Here is a 24373-nt window from a genome sequence, read left to right as displayed (position 1 = left end):
TGGTAAACCATGAATTGATCACTACTGGTCAACTGTTCTCAATGTTTTATCAAATGGGGTACACTGAAACCCTAACCACCATCACCAAGTTCAAGAAGTCATGTCTTCCTCCTCAATTGAATGGCCTATTTACTCTACTGTTCAAAGGACTCTCTGAGTGAAGCGCCAGATCAGATGGAGCAAGCAAGTCATTTATGACTGTGCTTTACGGTCTATATCACGGGATAGATTTGGACTATGGGTCCATCATCTGGCAACAACTGGTCCAAAGCTTGTATTCTTCCTCAAGACACTCAGAAATCTCGTGTGGTAGGTATTGGTCCATCATCACTAAGTGGGCAATAGATCGTCTTCACGTTCCAATCATGGCAGACTCTCTTCTCTCCTCCATTGCCACCTTTCACACGACAAAGATAATCATCACGGATCCCACCAAGTACTCCTTCATTGGATCCATTCCAGACACCATGCTTGCCTGTTTGTCTGCAGCAAGCAATGTTCTGCAACAATACAGGAAGATTCCTTCTTCGGGTCCAAGGGAGCTCACGCCAGCCATGGTTCGCTCCAATGAAGAGGATGACAAGCCAGCCAAGAGGGGAAAGAAAACTAAGACTCAGAAGGAGACGAAGGTTACTAAACCAACCAAGGGAAAAACCCCTAAGAAGCGAAAGTCAGATAAAGCTACTCCGTCACAACCTCAACTGAAGAAGCAGAAAAATCCCGCTCGGAGACTCATACTCCAATCTTCAAGCGATTCAGACTCAGAGTATGTTCCTCCCAAACACAAATCTGCTCCTCCTTCAGAATATGACAGCGACAGCTCTGATGATGAGGCTTCAGGTCGTGGTGATACCCCGTCTCGCTCGCCTGCCCCAGAAATACCAGTTCGCTCCCTACCTCCTTCTCCTCCACCTGTTACCATCCCAATATCCATCCCTCCAATATTTCCTATCCCTACCTCTCAACCATCAACCACTATTCCCAGCCCTATTCCAATCTTCACAGACACTACCACTACCACCACTAATATAGGGGCTCATTCTACAGCTCCCACCCCACCTATTACAATCGAACCACCTGTTACAACCGAACCACTAGTAACAACCAAACCTCCTATCACTCCCAAACCCTTATCCCCTACCCCATCCACTGACACCACTCCAGTTCTAGGCGGTGAGGACTTAGAATTTGATTCCACTTATTTTAGTCCTTACCGGGTACAAAGTGATGAAGACGATGATGAACCTGTCACCAAGCGTCGTCTCAAAGCAGTCAATGACAAACTCGATCAACTGCTTTCCTCCTCTTCATCTGGGGCTTATTCTGATGCTGCTTTAAAGGCTTTATTCTCCTTCGTAGTCCAAGAACACAATGCCTCCCTTACTGCTGCAGTTAAGGCTATAGATGCCTCCACTTCCCAATGCCAAAAAGCCTCCCTTGCAGTTGAGGCTTCCACTAAGGAATGCAAAGAAGCGACCGCAAAAGTCAATAAACTAATTTCTGAGGCTCACTTATTTTTAGATTCTTTTCAGGCGGCTACTCAGAAAAATTCTCAAACTGTGAACGCTTCGATTGACAACCTTCAGCGTTCTCTTCAAGCTGAATTGTCCAACCTTGAAGTTGCTCGTCAAGAAATCGAATCAGCCAATTCCACTCTGCACAAGAATTTCAATGATCGATTGACTCAATTGGAGGCAAAGTTGGTTGTGGAAAATCGCATCATGGATGAACTCGACAAAAGAACCTCTCAGCTGAAGATGCAGAACCTCAAGCTTCGCACTGCCACAGCTGAGCTCAATGATTTGAAGTCTGAGAGGGAGGTTATACGAAGCTCTGCTGCCAACGTTCACTCCATTTTACTTCACCTCCTTGAAGCCCATGATCCCATCATCACCATCACCATCCGTAGGCATTTGGCTGACAAGCTTCGGCCTGCACTGGACATCCTTAGTCGTATCGAGGGTGTTCCGGTGACTGGTGTCCATCCGAAACAAGGGGGAGAGAAGGTAGCGAAAACACAACCTCCTCCTGAACCGAAAGCAACTGCTGAACCAAAGGATAATGAAGCTTCGTTCAGTAAAAGATATAAGAAGAAAAAGAAGATCGGTTAAGATGACACTGATGAAGAAGAAGATGTTTTTGAATAAATTCTCGAAAAGCCTTTTCAGAAGTCAAAATCTTCTGATAAAGAGCTTGAAGAAAAGTTTAAGAAACAAAAGGCTGAGCTGGAGCAGAAGCAAAAGAAAATGAGCTCCTGGAAAAGAAGAAGTTCGTTTTTCCTGAGTGGACTCTTGATTCGCTCCAAAGGTGTGCTATTGATGAACCAAGTACACTTTGGCTTAAGCATGTGATGTCGTTCGGGCTTGACAACTCCAAGGATGCACATTTTGACATGTCGATCACACAATAGGCATTCATCTTTCACTGCTTCAACTCGACTGTTGCCATCCCATCTCCAGACCCAAAGGTGGATCGGGATATATTGGAATTTTATTTGGAGTTTGCTAAGCCTCAGTACTTGTCCTGGAGTTCGCATAAAATCACAACTGTCAAGGTACTAAAGCCCTATACAGCAGGGAAGTTTGTTAATGTGAAATTCAAAGTGACTCGAGGATCTGAAGGCTCGGTTCACAACTTCACTCTTGCTGATCTACCAAACCTCAATCCCACGACTGGATACTCCTCAAAAACATCTTACTGTCAAATCCTCAGAAGTATCAGCCGATCATTGACCATATCAAGCGAATGCTTGTCTGCTACATTCACGAAGTAGCAAAAATGGACCAAGAAATCGCCTCAGCAATTCACAAGCGAACAACAATAAAACCAATGGGAAGAGCTGGTGATGTTAACTTGATGATCAAAGGGAAGATTGATTCGAAGTACCACATTGTGATGTTCATCAGAGGCGAAGGTCAGAAATGCTTGTTCGCTCTTGTTGACAAACACCTCTTCTCAACTACTTGCTCGGAGCACATTTTGGAGATTATTCAGAGGTGTAATCAGAACACAACAGCCGACAAGAAGATGTTTACTGATATGCTGAGATGGTACATTCAATTTCGGAAGACACTTCTTGCTATCATCCCTCGGCTGTTCACGGTGGTAAAGACTGTGAAGCCAACTCAGAAGAAATAATCTCTCGCCTCATTTGACGCAAAGGGGAGATTGTTGGGCTTATAGTGTTGCGTCATGGGCACGGTCCTTAGCCCAGTTCTGATTATCGGTTTGGGCCTGTCCAACCATGCATGTTTTATTCTAGGGTTTAGTATTTAAGTTTCATGCATACAGTCTTAGTGAAAAACACTTTTCATTATTTTTATCATAGAGTTTTTGTAAACCCTAGCTCGCCTCTACAGTGGAAGTTCTTCATCGAGCTCTGTTGAGGCGTGACTATATTTGAATCATAACCATAACGTTGATTCTATTGTGTGTTCATTATATTAGTGTGTTTTTTTTTGTTTGATCTTCATCTTTTACCTGTGAAAGATCTAATCGATTTGAGATTTATTCTCATCAGGCTGTCTTAGAGAGGTTGTGGATGAACCTCCTATAATAGCCTGCGAGACCTCAAAATTGGCGAATTTCTATGGGTGTCGATGGGATTGCCCATCCTTCGATGGCTTTGACCTTAGAGGGATCCACGTGTATCCCTTCTTGACTAACAACATGACCCAAAAAGGTCACACTACGGAGCCAGAACTCACACTTAGAGAGTTTTGCGTATAGCTTTTCAGTTCGCAGGGTTTCCAGGATTTGTCGGAGATGTTGGCCATGCTCCTCTTCGCTTCGAGAGTAAACTAGAATGTCGTCAATGAAAATGATGACAAAGTTGTCGAGGAATGGTCGGCAGATTCGATTCATTAGCTTCATGAATGCGGTAGGGGCATTCGTTAGACCGAAGGGCATTACGATAAATTCATAATGTCCATAACGAGTTCGGAAAGCAGTTTTGGGGATATCCTCTTCCCGAACCTTCAGTTGATGGTATCCATATCGCATATCTATCTTGGATAAATAGCTTGCGCCTTAAAGTTGGTCAAATAAATCGTCGATTCGCGGAAGTGGATAGCGATTTTTGACAGTGAGCTTATTTAGTTCCCTGTAGTCAATGCACATCCTAAAGGATCTGTCTTTCTTCTTATCAAAGAGAACCGGACCTCCCCATGGTGAGAAACTGGGTCGGATGAATCCTTTGACCAAAAGCTCACTGATTTGGCTGTACAATTCTTGCATCTCCGTAGGAACCAATCTGTAGGGTGATTTGGCAATGGGTGTAGCTCCTAGCACGAGATCAATTCGGAACCCGACTTGTCTTTCTGGGGGTATCCCCGGAAGATCTTCGGGAAATACATCTAGAAACTAGCACGCCATTGGAATGTATCGAATATTGACCTCTTCTTTAGACTTATCCACAATATGAGCCAGAAACGTCAAGTCCTTCTTTCGTAGATACTTTTGTGCCTTAATGCACGAGATAAGGCGAAGGTTCTTGCTGGGTTTGTCTCCGTAAATAATTAGGCTTTCGCGATTTGGGAGGTGAAGGCGAACGGCCTTCTCGTGACACATAATTTCAGCATGGTGGGGGCTTAACCAGTCCATGCCGATAATCACATCAAAACTCCTAATTGAAATAGGCATTAAGTTTATTTGAAAGACGTGTTGGTTCAAGGTTAGGGTACATCCGATGTAGATTTTCCTAGTAGATTATGTTTTCCCATTAGCCATTTCCACCGTAAAGGTTTCTCTGAGCTTATGGGGTTGTTGTTTTAACAATTGTTTGAATCTATTACTCACAAAGCTTCGTTCTACCCCGGTATCAAATAGGATGCATGCATAAGTGTGGTTTAGGATAAACGTACTGGTGACAACAGCGGGGTCCTAAACCGCTTCTCCCTGACCCATGGTCAACACTCTTCTTGTTCCACCATTCCCAGGGTTGTTGTTGGGGCAGTTTCGATGGAAATGCCCAGTCTTTCCACATCCGTAGCAGGTGTGGCTTGGCCCTGCATTGTTGTCGTTGTTGTTGGTGGTGTTGTTGTTGTTTTTGCGGTTGTTGTTGTTATTTCCCTGCTGCTGGTTCTGGGGAGGACAGATCCTGCAATATTTTTCCGTGTGACCCTTTCGATTGCAACTGGTACAATGCATCTCCCTGCATTTGCCATTATTATGGAGACTACACTTGTTTCACTTTGGGAGATTCCCAGAATACTGCCTAGGGGAACTTGGAGTAGCTGAGACTGGAGCATGTGGTGTGGAGGGAATTTGGGTGGTTCCAGCATTGAATGTCACTGTTTGTTGCTTCTTTGATGACTCCGAGCCTTGTCGCCCCTTTCTCTTGTTATTTTTTCCTTTCTTGTTGTCACTCTCCTTCTTGCCTTCTGTTTCCCCTGGCTTCTCGCCCTTCTTGTTGTTGTGGTCGCACAGTTTCTTAGCCAACCTCTTGGCACTGTCGAAGGTTTCAAGATTTGCATTTATCACATTTCCTTGAATTGGGTAGGTTAATCCCCAGATGAATCGTTCGATTTTCTTTCCCTCTAAAGTAATCATGTCAAGGCACAACAATGACAGTTCGCTAAACCTTGATATTTATGCATCAATGTCGGAGTTTCGGACGGTGAGATTCCATAATTCTTGCTCCATCTTCTGAATTTCGCCTCACGGGCAGTACTCGGCCATCAGCATTTCTTTTAACTTCGCCCACGGCATGGCGTTGGCTATGGGGAGAGTCATGGCTTCTACGTGTCCACTCCGCCAGGTGAGAGCTTGGCCAACGAATGTGCAGGCGGCAAACTTCACTTTCATCTCCTCGGGGCATTCGCATATCTCAAATACCGATTCCACCTTTTCAATCCATCTCTTTAGGGTTATCATTCCACCCGTGCCATTAAAGGTTCGTGGCTTGGCGTTGGTTAAATCTTTGTAAGAGCATGTCTTGATAGGTCCTTGATTTATTCCGTTGTTCGAACTTCCAGCCCCTTGTTCATTGCCTCCTCCATTGTTCCCTTGGTGAATTTGTACCATGGCTGTTGTGACCGCAGCAGATATAGCTGCTTGGAATGCAGCTGATTTGACTTCGGGTGGGGTTGGCCCAGGGTTTCCACGGGTTGGTCGTTGAGGCATCGTTTTGTCATGGAATGGAAAGATGTTGAGTGTCTAGGATTTCTGCGAGTTTGTGGTCCTATAAACTAGGTGTAGTGCATGTACTTAAGTTCTTTCACATGTTAACATACAATTATGGATACTCAACACATAACAGATAACAATATCACAATAGAACACACATATTTTTCACTAATAATATCCGTACTTTGATACATGAAAATTTGCTCGAAAGAGCATACATAGGTGGTGCAAGTTCGGCAACGTAACGACTCTATGACTAGTGTAATCACTTAAATATAGAGTCGACGTTACATAACATAGATCATATAACATAATACTGACGAAAGATACGGCTAGTTCCTCTTACGGTGAGACCTATATAGCAAGTAGTAGAGCAAGTCCTATCAGTAGAAATGACGATGACATTCACTCGTCGAGCTGACGTATCAAGAGTTCAGCTAGTTCATCCGCCTCTTGGGTGATTACCTCTACCCTTCGCTCGGCTTGTACAACCCTTGCCTTGTAATAAGTTGAAGCTTGAGGCTGATAATTGCCTCCTCGAGAAGGCATAGATAGTTTGTATCAACCCTTTGAACCGTGTGGGAATCTGACGAGGCTTTTGATAGGTGGGGTTCACTACGTGTCTCCTCTACGCCCTTCTCTTTGTCTAACTCCTGGCCAGACTCCTCATATTCGAAATCATTTATTACATATTCATCCCGTTCCACTTCAGGTCCAACGTCATGTGCTCCCCCTGATCTCCCTCGGGCTCATCCTCGATCATCCCGTGGGCCACTAAGACCTGATGAAACTGACTGCCCTGGTGCTCCCCTTCCATAGTTACTGAGAGGAGCTATATGAATAAACTATTATTACTCCTAATATGTTTTAATTATTGTATAATTTGAGTTGATGTTCTCTTCATGGTAATAAAGGGGTATGTTTTTAGGTTTTACCGACCATCGCGATTTCCTCAGGGAATGTGATAGTTTTACTTTGGAGGAAATGTAGTTGATCAAGCTACATTCGCCTCTTAATACAACCATGAAAAGTCCCGACTTAACCGAGATGCCAGTATCATCTTATTTGATTTGGTATTACATTCTTTTTCCTATATCGTACAAGTAAAGGTGTTTTATCGTTGTATTTTATTTGTTTTGTTCAGAGTTGTTTTAGTCCCTCTTTGGTTTATAGTTGCATATAAATGTGTGGTTAGATATGCCAGTTCACTATAAACAGTGCTCTGATACAAACCTGTCAGACCCTCGAACCAGACGGGGGAAACGTCCGAGGGCTTGCGTGACTTAAATTGAATATCATCACAATGAGTATACATGAATCATAACATAAACATCACCATGCATCAATATATTACAACTGACATTGTTCACATCAAGTACATTGTTTTAACATTACAAATCCATAACACAAAGTGTTTGATAGTTTTCAAAAGCACAACCCTAACATACTTAGTACTACGTACTCCTCAACTTACATGTTACCTGAGAATACAAGTTATTTTGAAAAACGGTCAACATATGGAATGTTGGTGAGTTCATAAGCAGGTTTGATATGAAAAATGTTTTGTGTAGTTTGAAAGAAAACAACCCAAAAAATCCGATATTTTCTGAAAAGACCATTGTTTATATAAAAGTGTGAAGATTCGTAAATATATGCATGATGATTTCCAGACGTGGATAGTTGAAAAGCTTTGTATTAAAAGTACCAGTGAAAAATATTGAATTTCCCCGGAAAACCCGATGTTTTCTGACAATAGAAAAAAAAATATCATATAATAGTTCGAATTGTTATTCCATCACTTGAATGATTTGTGATTTGCCTTGATTACTTGATTATTATTGGATTTATTTATGTGAGTCGTTATAACCATGTATGATAATGACTAATTCGTCTGTCTTGGCACTCTGGTGAATGCCGGAATTGATCTTAAGATTTTGTCACCCTAGACTGGCCGAGTCTAACTGTAGCGAACAGCTGAGGTGTGGGGGAGTCACCCCCGTATAGATCTATACACAAACTCTCGCTCTCCCTCTAGGAGACTTTGATTATAACTACAGACTACGACCGACACACGTTGGTGCTACCCGTTATTACTCACTAAATCCCAATTTACTTTGATTACTATTGATTATCGACCCTTATTTGTTTACTTGGATTGATGGTAGGCCTAATAAACGAGGAGAAGAGGATTACAATATCCTACTATTCCCGTGTGTTATTTATGGCTATTTGTTATACAAAGAGCATGATGGTCGGTTTCGCATTTGATTCATTTGGACCTTACTAGCATTGCTAATGGGACACTAAGGCCCAATAGCATTTAGAGCCATTGAGGGTCCCTTAAATTTGAAATTGGGTCATAGAAGGCCCAATAGCATTTATTGTTATCCCTTGGGCCCAAAAATCATGCTAATGGGTCACAAAGGCACAACAAGCATGATTGGAACTTTCAAGCCCAAAGATTTGAATGCTTACTTGTTTTAGGTATAGTTTGATTGTTGGAAAGTTTGATTGGATGATTTGTTAATTTCGCACCGGAACAAGGTCGGTCGGTTATTTTTAACGATGTTGGAATTATACGTATTTTCATCTTTCCATTTTCATGAATTGTAGTTTGGTATTTTTATTTTAACTCAAATATCTTAAAATAAAATAATTGACTCAAAAATCTTGGTTTGAACCCCTTTCAACCCTTCTTTGGTAAAATTGACAATTTTAGTCCTTTTATATATATAAAGACATTTTAAGCCCTTAAACCATTTTCTTGACACTTTTGACCCAAAGACTTGTTCAAGTGATATTTTTAGCTCAAAACTCATTCTTTGGCAGTTTCAGCCCTTCCAGAAAAGTATTTTTCGATTAAAGCCCAAACTTTTTGCAACTTTTACAATTTTGACCCAAAATCCAAAAAGTTTACAATTTTGATCCTTGTTTGGAAATTACATCCTTTTAACCCTTGAATTTGTTCTATTCACCCTTTTACTCCCTGTTTTGAGAAGTTTACCATTTCAACCCCTTGAAAGTTGAAATTTTCGCAAGTTTTGGCTTAATGGGCCGAAAAGCCAAAGATTTAGCCCAATAAGCCATAAGTTTTATTTCTAACCTTCAATAGAGTATGATATTCATAAAAACACTTATTTTTACTGTTTTGACCCTTTTAGTCCTTAAGAAACCGTAACTAACAATTTTTCCCACTCAACTTTGGTTTGTTTGGCAATTATAGCCCAAAATGAGTTTTATGTTGCCATATGTTTGTTTTAATCTTAGAGGGTAATTTTTCTTAACTTGTTTAGTGTAATTTGTCTTAGATCATGTTTATCATCCTCTTAGATCCATAGATCTCGAGATTTCCATTCTTTTTGTTACATATTTATCACATAAACACATGAAATCACACATACACATATATCTATACATTTTTCTTGTATTCTACGCTATAAAACATATGAAAACCAACAATAGAGGGGTATGAACTCACCTTGAGTTTGTGGGTTCGGTTTTGAAGAAGAAATGAAAGAAGATTTTGGTCCTAGCAACTCCCTTGAGTAGATCTCGAATTTAAGAAGATTCTAGGAGTAAATCATGAAAAACTTACTTAGAATGAGTGATCTATCATGAAAATGAAGTTATACAACTTAAGTGTGGTAAGAATTACCAAGAATTGATGATTTTTTATGATGAAACTCTTCTTGAAGATGTGCAAATTCTCGAAAATTAGAGAGTAAATGTAGAGTGTTCTTGTGAGTGTTTGAGAGAATTTGGAAGAGTGTGTGTGTGTTTGTGAGGCCTCGGCCGTGAGGAAGAAAAGAGAGACGGAAAGAGAGAGGTGAGGTGACTTTCTTGGTTGCATGGTGGTTTAAAGCCTTGATGCATGTTAGATCTTATGGAGGTGGCACTCCAAAGTCAACTCTTCTCCTTATTTCACTTATTTTCTCTTTTTTTTCTTCTTGGGCCGAGAAAAGGGAAGAAAGAAAATTTTGGGCCTTTGGTGCTTAATTCCATCTTATGGGCCTATTTTTGATGAGTTTTGTCCCATTGGGCTCCTATGATGGATTACGGCCCAATTTGTCAAAAATAATGGGTTTCATAGACCGTTAAAGCTAATTAGGTTAGTTATGGCCCAATAAGGTCCTTTAGGGTATTTTATTTCATTTTAGGCCCATTATGGCCCAAAATGTTAAAATAAATGAAAGTGGGTCCAATTAGGGCCCATTTAAGAGTCCTAAGCCCAAAATAGTCAAATTGGGTGCTTATTGGCCCATTAGGCCAAATAAGGAAATCCTAGTCTAAAATGGACTTAAACCGGGATTTCTAGGGTTTCCAATTCTTTGTTGACTATTTGCAATGCTTGTATAGAGTGTTTGATGAAAATAATTGTTGTTATTGAATAAGCATCATACATGCGTTCACATTTTTGGTTCACAAATGTTATCATTGTTGTTGTTACATGGTATAGAATTCCTAGTTGTGACAAACACGTCGTGGTGGAAGAACACCACGACGTGTTTGATGAACAGAATGACGATTCTGTTTTCTCCTTATTGTTCAATTTCACATTAATATCAATTCAATAGAAAACTGAACCTACGCTCTGATACCACTGATGGGTTTTGAGCATAACAAACAATCATATGGGTGCATGCAACCCTAAATATGATCGATGTTTCCTCTAATTGAACATACAATATGAACAACAATGTAGAAACCCTAGAACACTAGTATATAATCAAAAATATGCAATTAGGGTTATAAAACATACCTTCAATTGTTATATAGTAATAACAATCCAAATCCTTAGTGTTTTTGAGATTTTGAGAACAAGCATCACAATTGTCACGCCTCTAATTGCTCACACCCAACACTAGCAATAGAAGAATGATTGAGAAGTAGGAGGGAGGTTGCAAATTTCGGTTGGTACTCTCCAAGAGCAAGTGGCCAAAAATCATAGGGTATCAGCCCTATTTACAGTGTAGTTAGGATACCCTAGATAAGCCCAAATCCAAGATTAACATAAACCCGGGTAATTATCCGCTTTCCAGATTTTACATTAGAGATTATTCTAGAAACCCTAAGGCACTAGAAAAACCTTCCATAGCCTATGGAGGGTTCTATATTGCCTCTTTCTCAACTATTGAACAATTACAATTCAGTCCTTACACTTTTAATTAATTCTTTTAATCCTAAAATTAATTATAATTAATTTCTGATTAAATATTAATTAAATATTACTATTTCTAATTAATATATTATTCTCATAATATATTAACAAATTATTTATTTCAATATATTAATCAAATAATAAATCAACCTCTTTCTCCCAAATCATCTTGTCTAGTTGCTAGTCTTGAGGGCAACCCAAAAGGACTGTATTACTATCAATTCAAGTATATACAAATTATAGTTATGGGCTTAAACACCTAATCTAATAGGATCACCTTATGTTGTATTCCAAGAATCAAGTTTGGTATGTACCTGGTTGAGTCGGTTTGAGGCTTTGTTGATTGTACACATTAGTTGAAGGTCGTTCGAACCTAAAGTGGGGGGGACCGGGTATTCAGCTTGGAGGATCATCGGTCTATTTGATTTTTGTGGGTTCAGTACAATAAGTCATAGGATTATGCGGTTCAATTATGTGAAGTTTTCGTTTAGTTTTACTCCTGCATAAGTGGAGGAATGTAGGCTACCAATAAAATGCTCGTGGTTAGGAATTTTCCTCAATACATTTCTATAGGATCTACTGGAGTCCTTCATGACTAGAAGGAATTCAAGGATTTGTCAAATCATGAGTGCAAAGCAAGTTGCCATTAGGCTTATGTATTTAGGGGCATATATGTTGTACTCACAACAAAAAGTTGCTAAGAAAGGCACTCATTATGGTCAGTAGTTCCTTTTAGACGTGCCAATGATTTGATAATGGAGCGTTTAATCCGCTCGGGTTGTGTATCGATATAGAAAGCATGGTTAGCTTACGTTATGGGTTGATTATCTTTGGTCAATATGGAAGTGGTTGATCTATTGAATAGCTTTAGGGTTTAGTATATGTATTTCTATATGGGATTCGTTCAATAATATATGAGATCTTTGGGGTTTTTTTCGGTTCATTTCCAATCAATTGTCCATTCCATTCATTATCGGCATCTGGGGACCATTCAAGGGTTTCGAGTAGTAAAATCTAAGGGTGTAGTTGGTGCATCGAATATTTATCAAAGTTTTGCCATTCGTATATCTAGGTTGGTGGGTGTGCACCCTTGGTTGTTTTGTTGTGCGATCTTTGTTTCTAGCAAGCTCAGATTTGGCAATTATCTTTGGTTAGTGAAAGTCAAGATGTTGCAGCGACATTGCTCAATTTTCCAGGTATGACATCGGGTCTACGTAGGATTCAGTTTATGATGCCACATCTACAGGATTGGTATATAGGGACGACTCGATCAGTTTTCTTACAACAGTTTGGGTGATTTTGGTGTTTTCCTCCGAGTTTAGAAGTTTTATTGGGTTATTTGTGAATTAGTGTGATCTGGTTAGTTTTATTTAAGGTTGGGATCTTATTTCGGGTGTTGGGAGAATGTACCTATAGCGGTTGAGGTTCAACATTTTTTTAGATATGTTGGTACTTCACCCTTTGGGTAAGTTTGTAAGGAATAAGGAATGCATTATATATGGGGTTGGTTGCATGTTCTCCCTGGGGGTGTGTAATGTGTTAGTTCATCAAATATTATTATGAGGATTTCAGTTGAACTAATAAGATATCCTGAGAACACTTGGTCCGGATTTTGGCATGGTTCTTGTTTGATTTATTTATTTTGGTTAGAATAAGTGTTCAACCGTCTATCTTATTTTCTGGTCATGATCAATCATGTTGTCATTTGGTGTTGCATTTGTAGCAGTATAGACTATGGTGGGATTTACGTATTATTGAGTTGTATGGCTTGTGTTTGGTTGGAAAGTGTTGGGATGGATGTTGATTGGGTTCCTGCAGATTAGTGGGATGATGGTTGTATGCCTATAGGCCCATTGAGGTATTAGTTGTGAGTCTTCATGCATGTGGTTGGATGATGGCAATAATGGTGTAGAACTGTGAGCTTATCATTCCAATGAGTGGACGATGTCACGACATATCGTGATCCAATATGGTTATGAAATAGATGGATGAGACCATTGGATCTTGGTTCATTAGTCGTTTGGAATAGTTAGGAGCTAGAGAAGTATGGCGTTGCTATTGGTGGCTCAGTGACCGGCAGGTTTGGTTCAAGCATTTGTAGGATTTTGACTTGTTGGAAAACTCACAGTTGTTTATTGGCAATTCCTAGTTGAGTTTCTTCTTAGTGGATCCTTGTTGATTCTTGTGAGAACGGTTTCGAGTGAATTAAGTTACCAGTGATGGAGTTCATTGTAGAACTCTTATATGATTTTTCAAATGACCGTGTACCTAAACTATCATGGGAATTGGGATGCCACGTGAGCTTTTTGGATTGATCGTTGTTACGCTCAAGGGAGCGGTTGGTTAGTGATGACTTGACATGAAGACAATTATGTACTGAGGTCTTTTGGGCATAATTTCCGGATTTAGGATTTGTTGAAATTCACGATCGGGATGTTTTGAGTATTTGTTATGCATGCTTCGTGGCACTCCTAGTAAAGATTGGTCTTTAAAGCTATGCACTTGAATTATTTAGCCTTCATTCACCATTTGCACCTTGGTAAGCCTTAAAGATCCAAGATTTATTGTAATTTGTATTTAGATCTAAGAGTTTGTTGGGTTTTTCGTTGACTTTAGCAAGTTTTGGTCCTTTCGTAGCTTATTCCATTTTGTTGAAAGAACTCTTAAGCTTTTAGCTGATGTGTAGGATGTTATTTGGTCATTTGTTAGAGTGGAGAGTGCATGCAAGAGCTCTCTTTACTCCATGAATAAAGAAAGACGGGTTTTTGGTTATTTCTCAACTTAGGGTTTTAAATCTTGGAAGTTTGTGGCCTTATAATGGATAAAGTTGGAAATTTTATCCATTTAGACATCATGTTGATGCAGATCTAGAAGTGGAAGACTTGGACTTATTAGATTAAGTCAAGAAAGATGCATTCTTGGACTTTATGATGCTTAGAGTTTAGATATTGCTTTATTGGAGTGCCTTAATGGGTAATCTTGGAAACTTTATCCATTAAGATATGGTTAAGGATCAAATATGGGAATTGACTTAATGGATTAAGTTATTTTGCCTATTGAATTAAGCGAAGGCATGACGCTCCCTTCCCTAGTGTGGCACACTTTTAGGGTTTTCTAGTGTGCGGTTGTTTTGCCTAATGAGCCCGACTGTTTTGTCTTCTTGTGGGCACGGGGCATCTAGATAACGACATGAAGCGCCTGTTGACTAGAATGTTGACTTTTTTACTTTTACCGTTGACTTTTTGACCATTTTGACTTTTGGTCCAACTTGGGTAGAATTGGGTATTTGGCTAAGGACTATTCTCGGTTTGGTATTAGGTAGCTCGTGTCAGTTGTATTGTTATTGAGGTTGCTATTGAGCTTCTGTTTAGCTCGGGTGAGTTTTCTTACTATATCATATATTGTAGTATATGTCTTTAAGTGTTAGGATGTGGTTAGATTGTGGTATGTTGTTAGATAGGTAGACTTATAGACTATTACCTATGATGTTGAGTTGTCTGTTTATCTATATTATGTATATGTCGACATATTTGTGATGGGATGAGGCGTACAACTTTATGCGGATGGCCAAGATGGCCGACTCACATAATCCTACTAACGAAATCAAAGCTTATTAACTAGGATTCATCTACATCTAGTGAAAACAATAAGGTTTTTAGCCTTGCATCATAACTACAAAATAGAATTTAATGGATTCGAAATTAAAATACATGATATAAAACAAAATGAAATGATAAAACCATCTTGCTTGGTCTTCAAATACACACTTCAAAGGTGTTCTTCAGCTCTCAAAAACGTCTAGAATCGTGAAATAACTTGTTCCCCAAGTTGGTGTAAGTTGGCCTCTCAATTAGGGCTGCAAAACCAATATTTTTATAGATTTGTGACGCCATGGCATGGTAAAGGTCTCACCATGACATGGTGATTTGGTTTCCTTTTTGCACACAAACATGTATATCGAGACACCTCATAAGGGACGCAGCACGTCTTCATCCCCTTTTATAGGTTTGTTTGTGTTTCGTCCGTTTCAACTCTGTTCTTCTCTTTTGCATCTCAGATCCGATTTTAACTGTAAATGAACATTTCAAAACATATTAAATACTGTATATCTTAAATTATAACATTTGTAATCAAATATATTAATATAATGACCTAAAACATATAGTTAAACAAGGTCATATCGTCGATATATTTGTGATAAAATGAGGCATCCAACTTTATGCAAATAACCAAGATGTGGGCGTACCAACATTATGTTGAGGGCCATATGGTGAGTTGATGACAAAATCAACATCAAGTGTTGTGAGTCTAGACATTTGCGAGTGTCGAGTTGATGGTAATATCAACTAAAGTATTGTGAGCCTAGATACTTGTTGTGTTTGTAAGATCAACTAAAGTATTTAATATCTTGAGGGACTAGGGGTGTTCGTTTGGATAGATCGATTTGATCCAATCCAATCGGGTGAATCCAATTTGATTTTTTTTTAAAACGTGAATCTGAACTGGCCAAATTAAATTCAAATCCGATCTAAACCAATCAAATTACAATTTCCGTTGGATCGGGTTTTACAACTCGGTTCAAGAGACGGACATTTAAAAAATTATATAACATGAATATTAGTGACTTTAAACAAATATAAATTGTTTGGTTGAGAATTAAAATTTATGAACAACTATTAAAAAATGTATTATAATCTAATATTTTATAGATAAAAAAAACTTTTAAAAAGTATACATTGACATATTTTATTGGATAATATTTTGGAATCTATTTAAAAATATAATTTAGCAAATTAATAAATAATTAAAAGATGTATATTTGAAACAAATATAGGTACATAAAAAAATAATAAACTTTTATTTGGTTTTTTGGACTACTCGTTAATTTTATAAACCGTAACCAATCCGATATCCAAAATAATAATTCGGTTTTGCTGAAAATCGATCCGAATATCCGAACCAAATAATTCAATCTAAATTGTCCGATTGGACAATTCGGTTTTATCCGAATAATGAAGAGCCCTATGAGGGACTCATTAAGTTTTTGCTTACATTTGTGGATCAAATGTTTTCAGGTAGTTTATCAGTGTGTAGAGATGCGAATGTATGGCTATACACACCTCAATAGTTTTATGAATCGAGATTTTACATTACTTTTTTTTATAATTTTGATTTTGAATTATGATTTATGAATAAATGATTTGCTTTGGATGTATCATTATGAAAATAAATGTTTATTTTATTTTAAAAATAAAAAATGTATTCTTAAATACACTGTCAAAGACATTTATTTATTTATTTAGTTATTTTTTTTAAAAGTTAAAAGATAAATACTATAAAAGACGCCCTTCATGTATTCATTTTGGTCATCCATATAAACTTGTCATGGTGTTGTAAGGTCTGCATCAATCAGTTAATTAGGCATTAAGGAAATGAAATTGTCCCACTTGGCTCGTGAATTATGGATTGAGCGGATGAACATCGTTTGGGCCCCACCAGCATTAATGCTTAAAAGGCGCTTTTGGATACATCTTTAGTCCTTACCTTTCATATATTAATTTATATTTATATTTATATATGAATAAAGTATTATAAAATTATAAAGTGATCTAGCATTTAATACATGTTTTTGTGTACGCTAAAATTTAAAATATAACTTAATCTACTTTCATCATAACAATAATGATTATTTCGTTTAGATTTCTAGATCTATTTTTAAAGAAATTTTATATGTTCAAACAATACTGAAAAATAACTAGAATGAATATTATATATTTTCAAGAGGGAAATATTAGAGAAGGGTACCAATCCATATTTTTCCTTGGCTTCGTTATATTATAAAGAGAAATATCATCCTTGGCTCCATTATATTACAAATGTAATAAAAAGATTATTATTTTTATTAAATATGATAAATATTGTAATTTTAAATGTGTAGGAAAATGATAGGAGAAAAAAAAATAAGAATATTTCATTTTCATATTATAATTCATATTAACATATTAACATATGGCTAATATGTTATTTTTCCATGTTTTGTTTTTCTTTTTACTTTTGTTTAAATTTAGAATAAATTATAGAAAATGTTTATATGGTTTGGTCAAATTTATAGTTTTAGTTTAACTTTCAAAAAATTAATAGGTCTCATGTTCAGGTTTTCAAAACTTGTCATGTTTGTTTGTTTGTTCTTCAGTGTAATTACGTTCGAAAAAAAAAACTATTAAATGTGTTTAAAATCATCGGTTAACCTCTAGCTTTGTTTTTTTTATTTGACCATTTTCTTGATTTTATTAATCATTTTCAGGTACAAAAGAAAATGATACCACTACCACAACCATCCCCTTACCCTTGTTGGTCGTCTTCTTCGACCATCTTCTCCCTACATATAAGGCTTAATCGAACTATATACTATGATAATTGCCCATAATTCTAAAATTTCATCATGGTAAATTCTCATACTCATCATTTAGAAAACAATATCAAAGCATTAAACTAAATAAAAATAACAAAATTAAATAGCCAAATCTAACTACAAACCGTAAATCTCATATGTTTTGCTTCTTATCATTTGTATCAGTTTAAAGCATAATAAGAAATTCTCTTTTGATTTGATTTGTTCTTGTCTCAAAGCTTCAACATATAAAGGAAAAAAGTGGAAAATCCGAGCCATACTTCCTTGTTATTGATCTCCATGATTTGCTTCTAGAATTCAATTCTAATGAAAGGTAGTGAAATTTCTTCAATCTCTAGGCTTTGAGGAGATGATGGTCTACAATTCAACTCCGATTTTAGTCTTTGGTAAGAGTGAGGGGTGCTTAATCTATGGTGGATTCAAGTGAAAACGGTGGCCTTAAGATATCCGTTGAGCGATGGGTCAATCGAAGAGGGTCGGAGGAGCAGGTGTCATGGGAGGGACTGATGGTGATTGTATGGTGGATGAAGCTGAAGGAAATGCGTGATATGGTCATAGTAGGGTGGGGGAGCCAATGGTGATGATGGTAACGTGGTGGCCTAGAAAAAGTGGGAAGAGATATGGCGGGATAGGGAGAACTTGGCGATGATGTGGTGGAAAGAGATGAGTAATAAGGATGAATGTGTAGGGTGGCATGAGTGAAGAAGAAAAAAGAAAAAAAAAACATAGGTCTTTGCGAAATATAACAACTCTATAGTTAGATTTATTGGTCTATGGACCAAATTTACAAAAATAAAATAAAATAAAATAAAAATAAAAATAAAATAAAATAATTTAATTCTATGTTATTTTTTAAAGTTGGAACCAAAATATGATTTTGATCAAATAAAGATTATTTCTGTAATAAATTTCTAAATTTACTACGATTAGAAAAAGACAAGGAACAACTTTTCTGAATGAACGGATCTAGTTGCCGTCGATCCAACTTTGAAAAAAAAAAAAAAAAAAAAAAAAAAAAAAAAAAAAAAAAAAAAAAGAAGAAGAAGAAGGAAAAAAATTAAATAGGACTTTTTGTATCATTTTTAAAAGATGAAACCAAAATACGATTTTTATCAAAACCACAAGGATCATTTCTGTAATTTATTTTTATATTTTAGTACGATTACAAAACGACAACGAACAACTTTTCTGAATGAACGAATCTAGTTGGTGGGTCCCTATTGGTGTGGCCGTCGTTTTTGTGGGGCGTTCCTATTTATTCTTTCTTCCCAACTACTAAATAATTAATAAATACAATGAAAATGATTCTTAAATAGGTAAATAATTAATAAATACAATAAAAATATTATTAAATAGGTGTTATTATATGTACATTTGGTACACACATTATTTCATTTATGCAGGAGTACACAGCAATTTAAACCTTAAATGGTGTAACCGTATAATGACAATATAAAAGAATATTTATAATTTAAATTCAAAATATCAAAATATAAAATTATAATTAATTAATTCTCGGGCATATGCTAATCACTTCTTGGACCAATATAGTTGACCAGTCTATGTCATTCCCAGAACTGACCATACATCCCCAAACCTACTTGTGATGTTCAACAATCGTAATACTTTTGTTATGTCCTAGCGACACTGATTTTAGTATGAATGCAGGTATGTATACTTGGTTAAATATTTTAGTATTTAAAAGTATAAACTCTTGATCAGAGTATTTTAATCTCGTGTTTATAGTTTGTATATCTTTTATGGGTTGATATACTCGATTCACTATAAACGATGCTCTGATACCAATCTGTCACACCCCAAAACCGGAACGGCGGAAACGTTCGGGGGTGGAGGACGTCATGTACAGTATCACAACAAAGCATAGTAGTAAACAAGCAACAATATCATCCATTGCATTAATAATATAATTTAATACAAGTATGTTCTGTGAAGTTTATAAGACACCAAAAATGTAATTCAAAATAAGAGATGAGTCTTGAACGAGTTCCATCTTCTCAAAAACCTGGCATCGGTACCTGTGTACTGATGACCTGAGAATATAAGTTATTTTGAAAGAGTTGATCAGTTTTAAAGCTGGTGAGTTCATAAGCATTTTAGTGTCATTGTTTGTATGAAAATGTTTGTAAGTGTTTGATGTATAAGTTTCTAAATGTTTGTATCACCTAGAAAATCCTGTATTTTCTACTAAACGTAGCCTTTTACCAAGGCATCAAATGTTTTGTATGTTTGTTTCTTGTAAGAGTGTGTATTTTCCCAAGTATGATTATCATTAACCAAAAATATAGCTTCTACATTACCGCTTATGTGAGAAGATCACAATTTGAATGTAATGGGAAAATAATAATAGTATTGTAGTGTTGTATTATAGTAACTACTTCTGTACTATCTACCTTAAACCAATTGTTATTTAAGGTATAATGTGAAATGGTTGCACCATACTATCGACTAATAACACGACGATGAAAGACGTCGGAAGAAATGACATTTGACACCCGTAGACTTGCAAGTCCCGCTGTAGCGAGCAGCAAGGTGTAGGATAGTCAATCCAATATAGATCTATACACAAATTCACGCTCTCCCTCTAGGAGAATCTAGATACAAAACGAGCCATGGCAGTGACGTCATGCCCCGAAATAATGGTTCACATTTATGTTATAGTATTCTTGTATATGTATTGTATGTACTAGTGTAATGTATGTTCTCTCTGTCTAGTATGTAGTGTGTTCTCTTTGTTTCTCATCATAGTATGTTATCTTGTATAGTGTAGTGTATTGTTTCACATTATAGTATGTTCTCTTAGTTTCTCATAATAGTGTGTTCTCTTAGTTTCTCATAATAGTGTGTTCTCTTAGTTTCTCATAATATTATGATGTGACATCCCCAATTTCATGGCCAGAAAAGACCGATTTGTTTATGCTTTGTTTTTAAAATCAGAGTAATCGTTTAAAGAAAATTGTTGCGGAATTTGTCCCTAAAATAAAATAAATATGATAAGAATTTATCAAAGCATTTCTTAAAGAAAAGTATTTTCATTATATAACAAAATCTCGGGATGTCATGTTCCGATACAGACACATAAGCATAAACAGAACTTACATTTATTTACACTAATGATTTACATCTCCTTTATTCTCTCAGTGAAATATGTCTTCGTATTGATACATGTGATACAAAGAAAACTGAGTGGGTCAGGCTTGGGAGCCTGGTGAGCATATAGGGTTTTCAACCCACAATAATACATTTATTAAATTCAATTATCAACAATCAACCCAAATACCCATCCCCATTATATTCTTTATTTATTAAGGTTTTACCCTAAGAATCGATTATACTTTCTTCATTCATTCCTAAGGGTTTACCTAAGGAACTGGCTCACAGTCCATTTGCTACCATGGTTTATACAACAGGCACTACGTCGCATAGTCACCAGGGTTCATACAATTGGCACTACGTCTCATAGTCACCAGGGTTTACACAATAGGCACTACGTCTCATAGTCACCTGGGTTTACACAAAAGGCACGAAGTCACATCGTCACCAAGGTTTATCAAATAGGCACGAAGTCGCATCGTCACCAAGGCTTACTCAATAGGCACGAAGTCACATCGTCACCAACAATTCCATCTACCCATGTTCTACCCAACATTTTTGTAGATATAAATACAAACACAATTTAAATCATTTAACACCCGTATAAAAACATCAATTCCAAATCCATCTCAAATAGATAATTAATATATAACACATAGCACATATTTTATAAAATACTTCATATTTATGTGTAAGATGAAAGTGACTATACACTCACTTGATCAGAAGATGATCGGGCAGCACTACGGCTTGCAGAAGTAGTGTTTCTCCGTAGATCTGGAAGATCTTCACAAAAACCGGCTCCTTGCAGGCAGCGCTTCGGCTCGGGAATAACGCTCTTCGGGATCCTCGGGGCTTCGGATCTTGCTTCGGGGCTCGGAAATATTACCGGGGCTTCGGGGTATAAATGGCACGCAAAACGAGGCAAAAACTAGACAGAAGAAAGAGTTTGAACAAGAGAAAATGGTTGATTTCGAGTTCTATTTATAGGCTGAGGGTCTGGGATTACGCGGGGCGTAATCTCAAATTACACAGGGCGTACTCAGTACGCGGGGCGTACTCGAGTTACGCAGGGCGTACTTTGACGTCATTGCGTGCGTCGACTGGTGGCACTCGAGTATTGGTCAGACAAGTTGCACCCCTTTGAGTACCCTGGGCTTACTCAAATTACGTTGGGCGTAATTTGACTCGTCGAACTTCTAAATTGCGTAACTTTCGCATACGAGCTCCGTTTTCGACGTTCTTTATATCCACGCGTAGGTGAGACTACGCTCTACAACTTTCGTTTAGAATCCGTTGGCTACTTTTGACTTTATTTTTATTATATTATTTTTAGTAGGACGGGACTGGAAAACTCCGTTATAAATTCATAACTTCTTCATCTGACGTCCGTTTTCGCCTATCTTTTTATCGTTTCACTACAATTGACGAGATCTTCGATTCTCGTTTAGATTGTTTCGGCTAAAAACCGCTCAATCTCAAATCGAGTATTCGGGCTGCATACTGCTAAGCTGAAACTTAGAAAAATTATAACTTCCTCATACGAAGTCAGACTTAGACGTTCTTTTTATGCACGCTCACGGTTTAACGAACTCTACAACTTTCGTTTAGATCACTAAGGCTAAATATCGCTCTAACATAAGTTCACTTTTTACGTCATTCAGCGTCATGTCGGTTCTGTCGCGAAACTTCGACAGGTCATAACTTCTTCGTTATAATTCGGATTTCGACGTTCTTTATATGTATGGAATCCTTGTAACATATACTATAACCTAGTTAATATTATTCATTCTAAATAATCTTCTACCAGAAACTCATTTTTTGACGCTTATCGTCTTTAAATTGACTAACCCTGATCTACGGGCGTTACATATGATCTCTTAGTTTCTCATAATAGTATGTATTGACTCATGTATGAACTGACTCTTTGTATGTTTCATTGTACTAGCAGTAATGAGTAGTGTCTTCCTAAACTATACCTATTATAGTTTACTAGTAGAGTTGTTTGTATAACTGAATGTATTGAACTGAGATAAAAGCCTTATGTATATACATATATACATAATATATAACTAAGGATCAAACGACACTCGGACAAACAACAAGGTACTCTAAGTCCACAACCAAACAAGGAACAGGAAATAAAGTGTGTTATCAGTCCCAAGTCCTTCCAACCTTACTTATATAACTATACATGCATTAGACATGGTTTTGACAATATATAAGTTAAAAAGAGTTAAAGGAAAAAGTTTGTTATGTAAGAACAAGTTTGATAAAGAGTTTAACATGTAAAAGAGTTTGATAAACATTTGAAGTAGTTTGTTTGATAAAACAGCTAAAAGTATAGCAAATCCATTTGTTTGATAGTTATTAATCGCATATGATTGATATAATAACTATAATGTTTCAACTTGTATCCCCCCCCCCCCATAAAAGCATTTATAATCATTTAAAAGGTAGATTAAGGGGTATGAACTCACCTGTAGTGAGTGATACGGAAGTATGTTTGGAAATAGGATGTAGAGTGTCAGGTGAAACCTTGAGCACACAAAGATCCTAATAAACATATAATGACATGTATGTGTATTTGATTAGTGTATAAACAACTAATTATAAGGGATACACCCTAATAAACTAGGAAACTCTTAGATTTAAAGGGATACAATCACATATGATTGCATAACTAGGGTATATGGCCACCCTAATGAGTTTACGGTCCAAATGGCATGACCTAGGGAATTCACGGTCAAAATGGTATGACCATTGGAGTTCACGGTCCAAGTGTTCACGGTCTAATGACCTTACTGTCATGGAGTTTATGATCTAATGAGATCCAACCATATACTCATCAAATCATTCACAAATGAAGGTTTTCAAGGGCTTCATTCAAAGGCATCGGATTCTAGGGACCATGCTTAGCCTTAGGACGGGTTTAAGGACTCTAATGCACCTTTCATTAGAGTTAACGGTCTAAGGAGATACACTTAGACCGTAAACACCTTGTTCTTGGCTAAAAATGATGTTTTCAAGGTGATTAACTAGTGGTTCAAGCATATATCAAGCTAAGGGTAGTGTACTTACTTCTTAGGAGCTTGTAAGGGTGATTAGGATCCAAGAACACCAGTGTGTCTTCTTGGTGAAATGAAGAACACTTGAAGATCTATCAAAATAAAGAGATTTCATGGATGAAATCATGGATAATCACTAGATAAAGAGATGTAACAACAAATCAAAGGAAAGAATTCTTACATTTTTGGATGATCAATATGAAGATCTTATGATACTTGAGAGAGAATTCGGGATTTTTGGCTTGAAAAGGAAAGAAATGATAAAAATGATCATGTATTATATATAGGGAGTTTACGGTCACCATGATCGTAAGCTTTACGCTTCCTGACCGTAAACTCCTTTTGAGGAGGTTTACAGTTTGCTAGATGGTTTGTAACAACAAATGAAAGGAAAGAATTCTTACATTTTTGGAAGATCAATATGAAGATCTTATGATACTTGAGAGACAATTCGGGATTTTTGGCTTGAAAACGAAAGAAATGATCAAAATGATCATG

The 24373-nt window shown here is 37.0% G+C and overlaps 1 protein-coding gene across 1 annotated transcript; it reads left to right on the top strand.

The window, feature by feature from the left end:
- The first annotated feature begins 365 nt into the window (after positions 1-365).
- LOC111899240 (endochitinase A-like) lies at positions 366-2351 on the top strand. The gene is made up of 2 exons (XM_023895111.1): positions 366-1820; positions 2169-2351. Exons 1-2 carry the CDS (start codon positions 366-368, stop codon positions 2349-2351), a joined length of 1638 nt encoding a protein of 545 aa, XP_023750879.1.
- Positions 2352-24373: the final 22022 nt, after the last annotated feature.

This window comes from Lactuca sativa, chromosome 8 (genome assembly GCF_002870075.4).
Source record: "Lactuca sativa cultivar Salinas chromosome 8, Lsat_Salinas_v11, whole genome shotgun sequence".
In the NCBI taxonomy this organism is placed as follows: Eukaryota; Viridiplantae; Streptophyta; class Magnoliopsida; order Asterales; family Asteraceae; genus Lactuca; species Lactuca sativa.
Note: the sequence above shows the minus strand (reverse complement) of the source record. Positions and strands in the feature narration are given on the sequence as shown.

Bases quoted from the DNA above. Each gene is read 5' to 3' on its own strand.
- LOC111899240 (XM_023895111.1), top strand. From the start codon at position 366: ATGGCAGACTCTCTTCTCTCCTCCATTGCCACCTTTCACACGACAAAG. The intron at 1,821-2,168 runs GTTATACGAAGC...AAGCCTTTTCAG, and splicing joins ATTTGAAGTCTGAGAGGGAG to AAGTCAAAATCTTCTGATAA.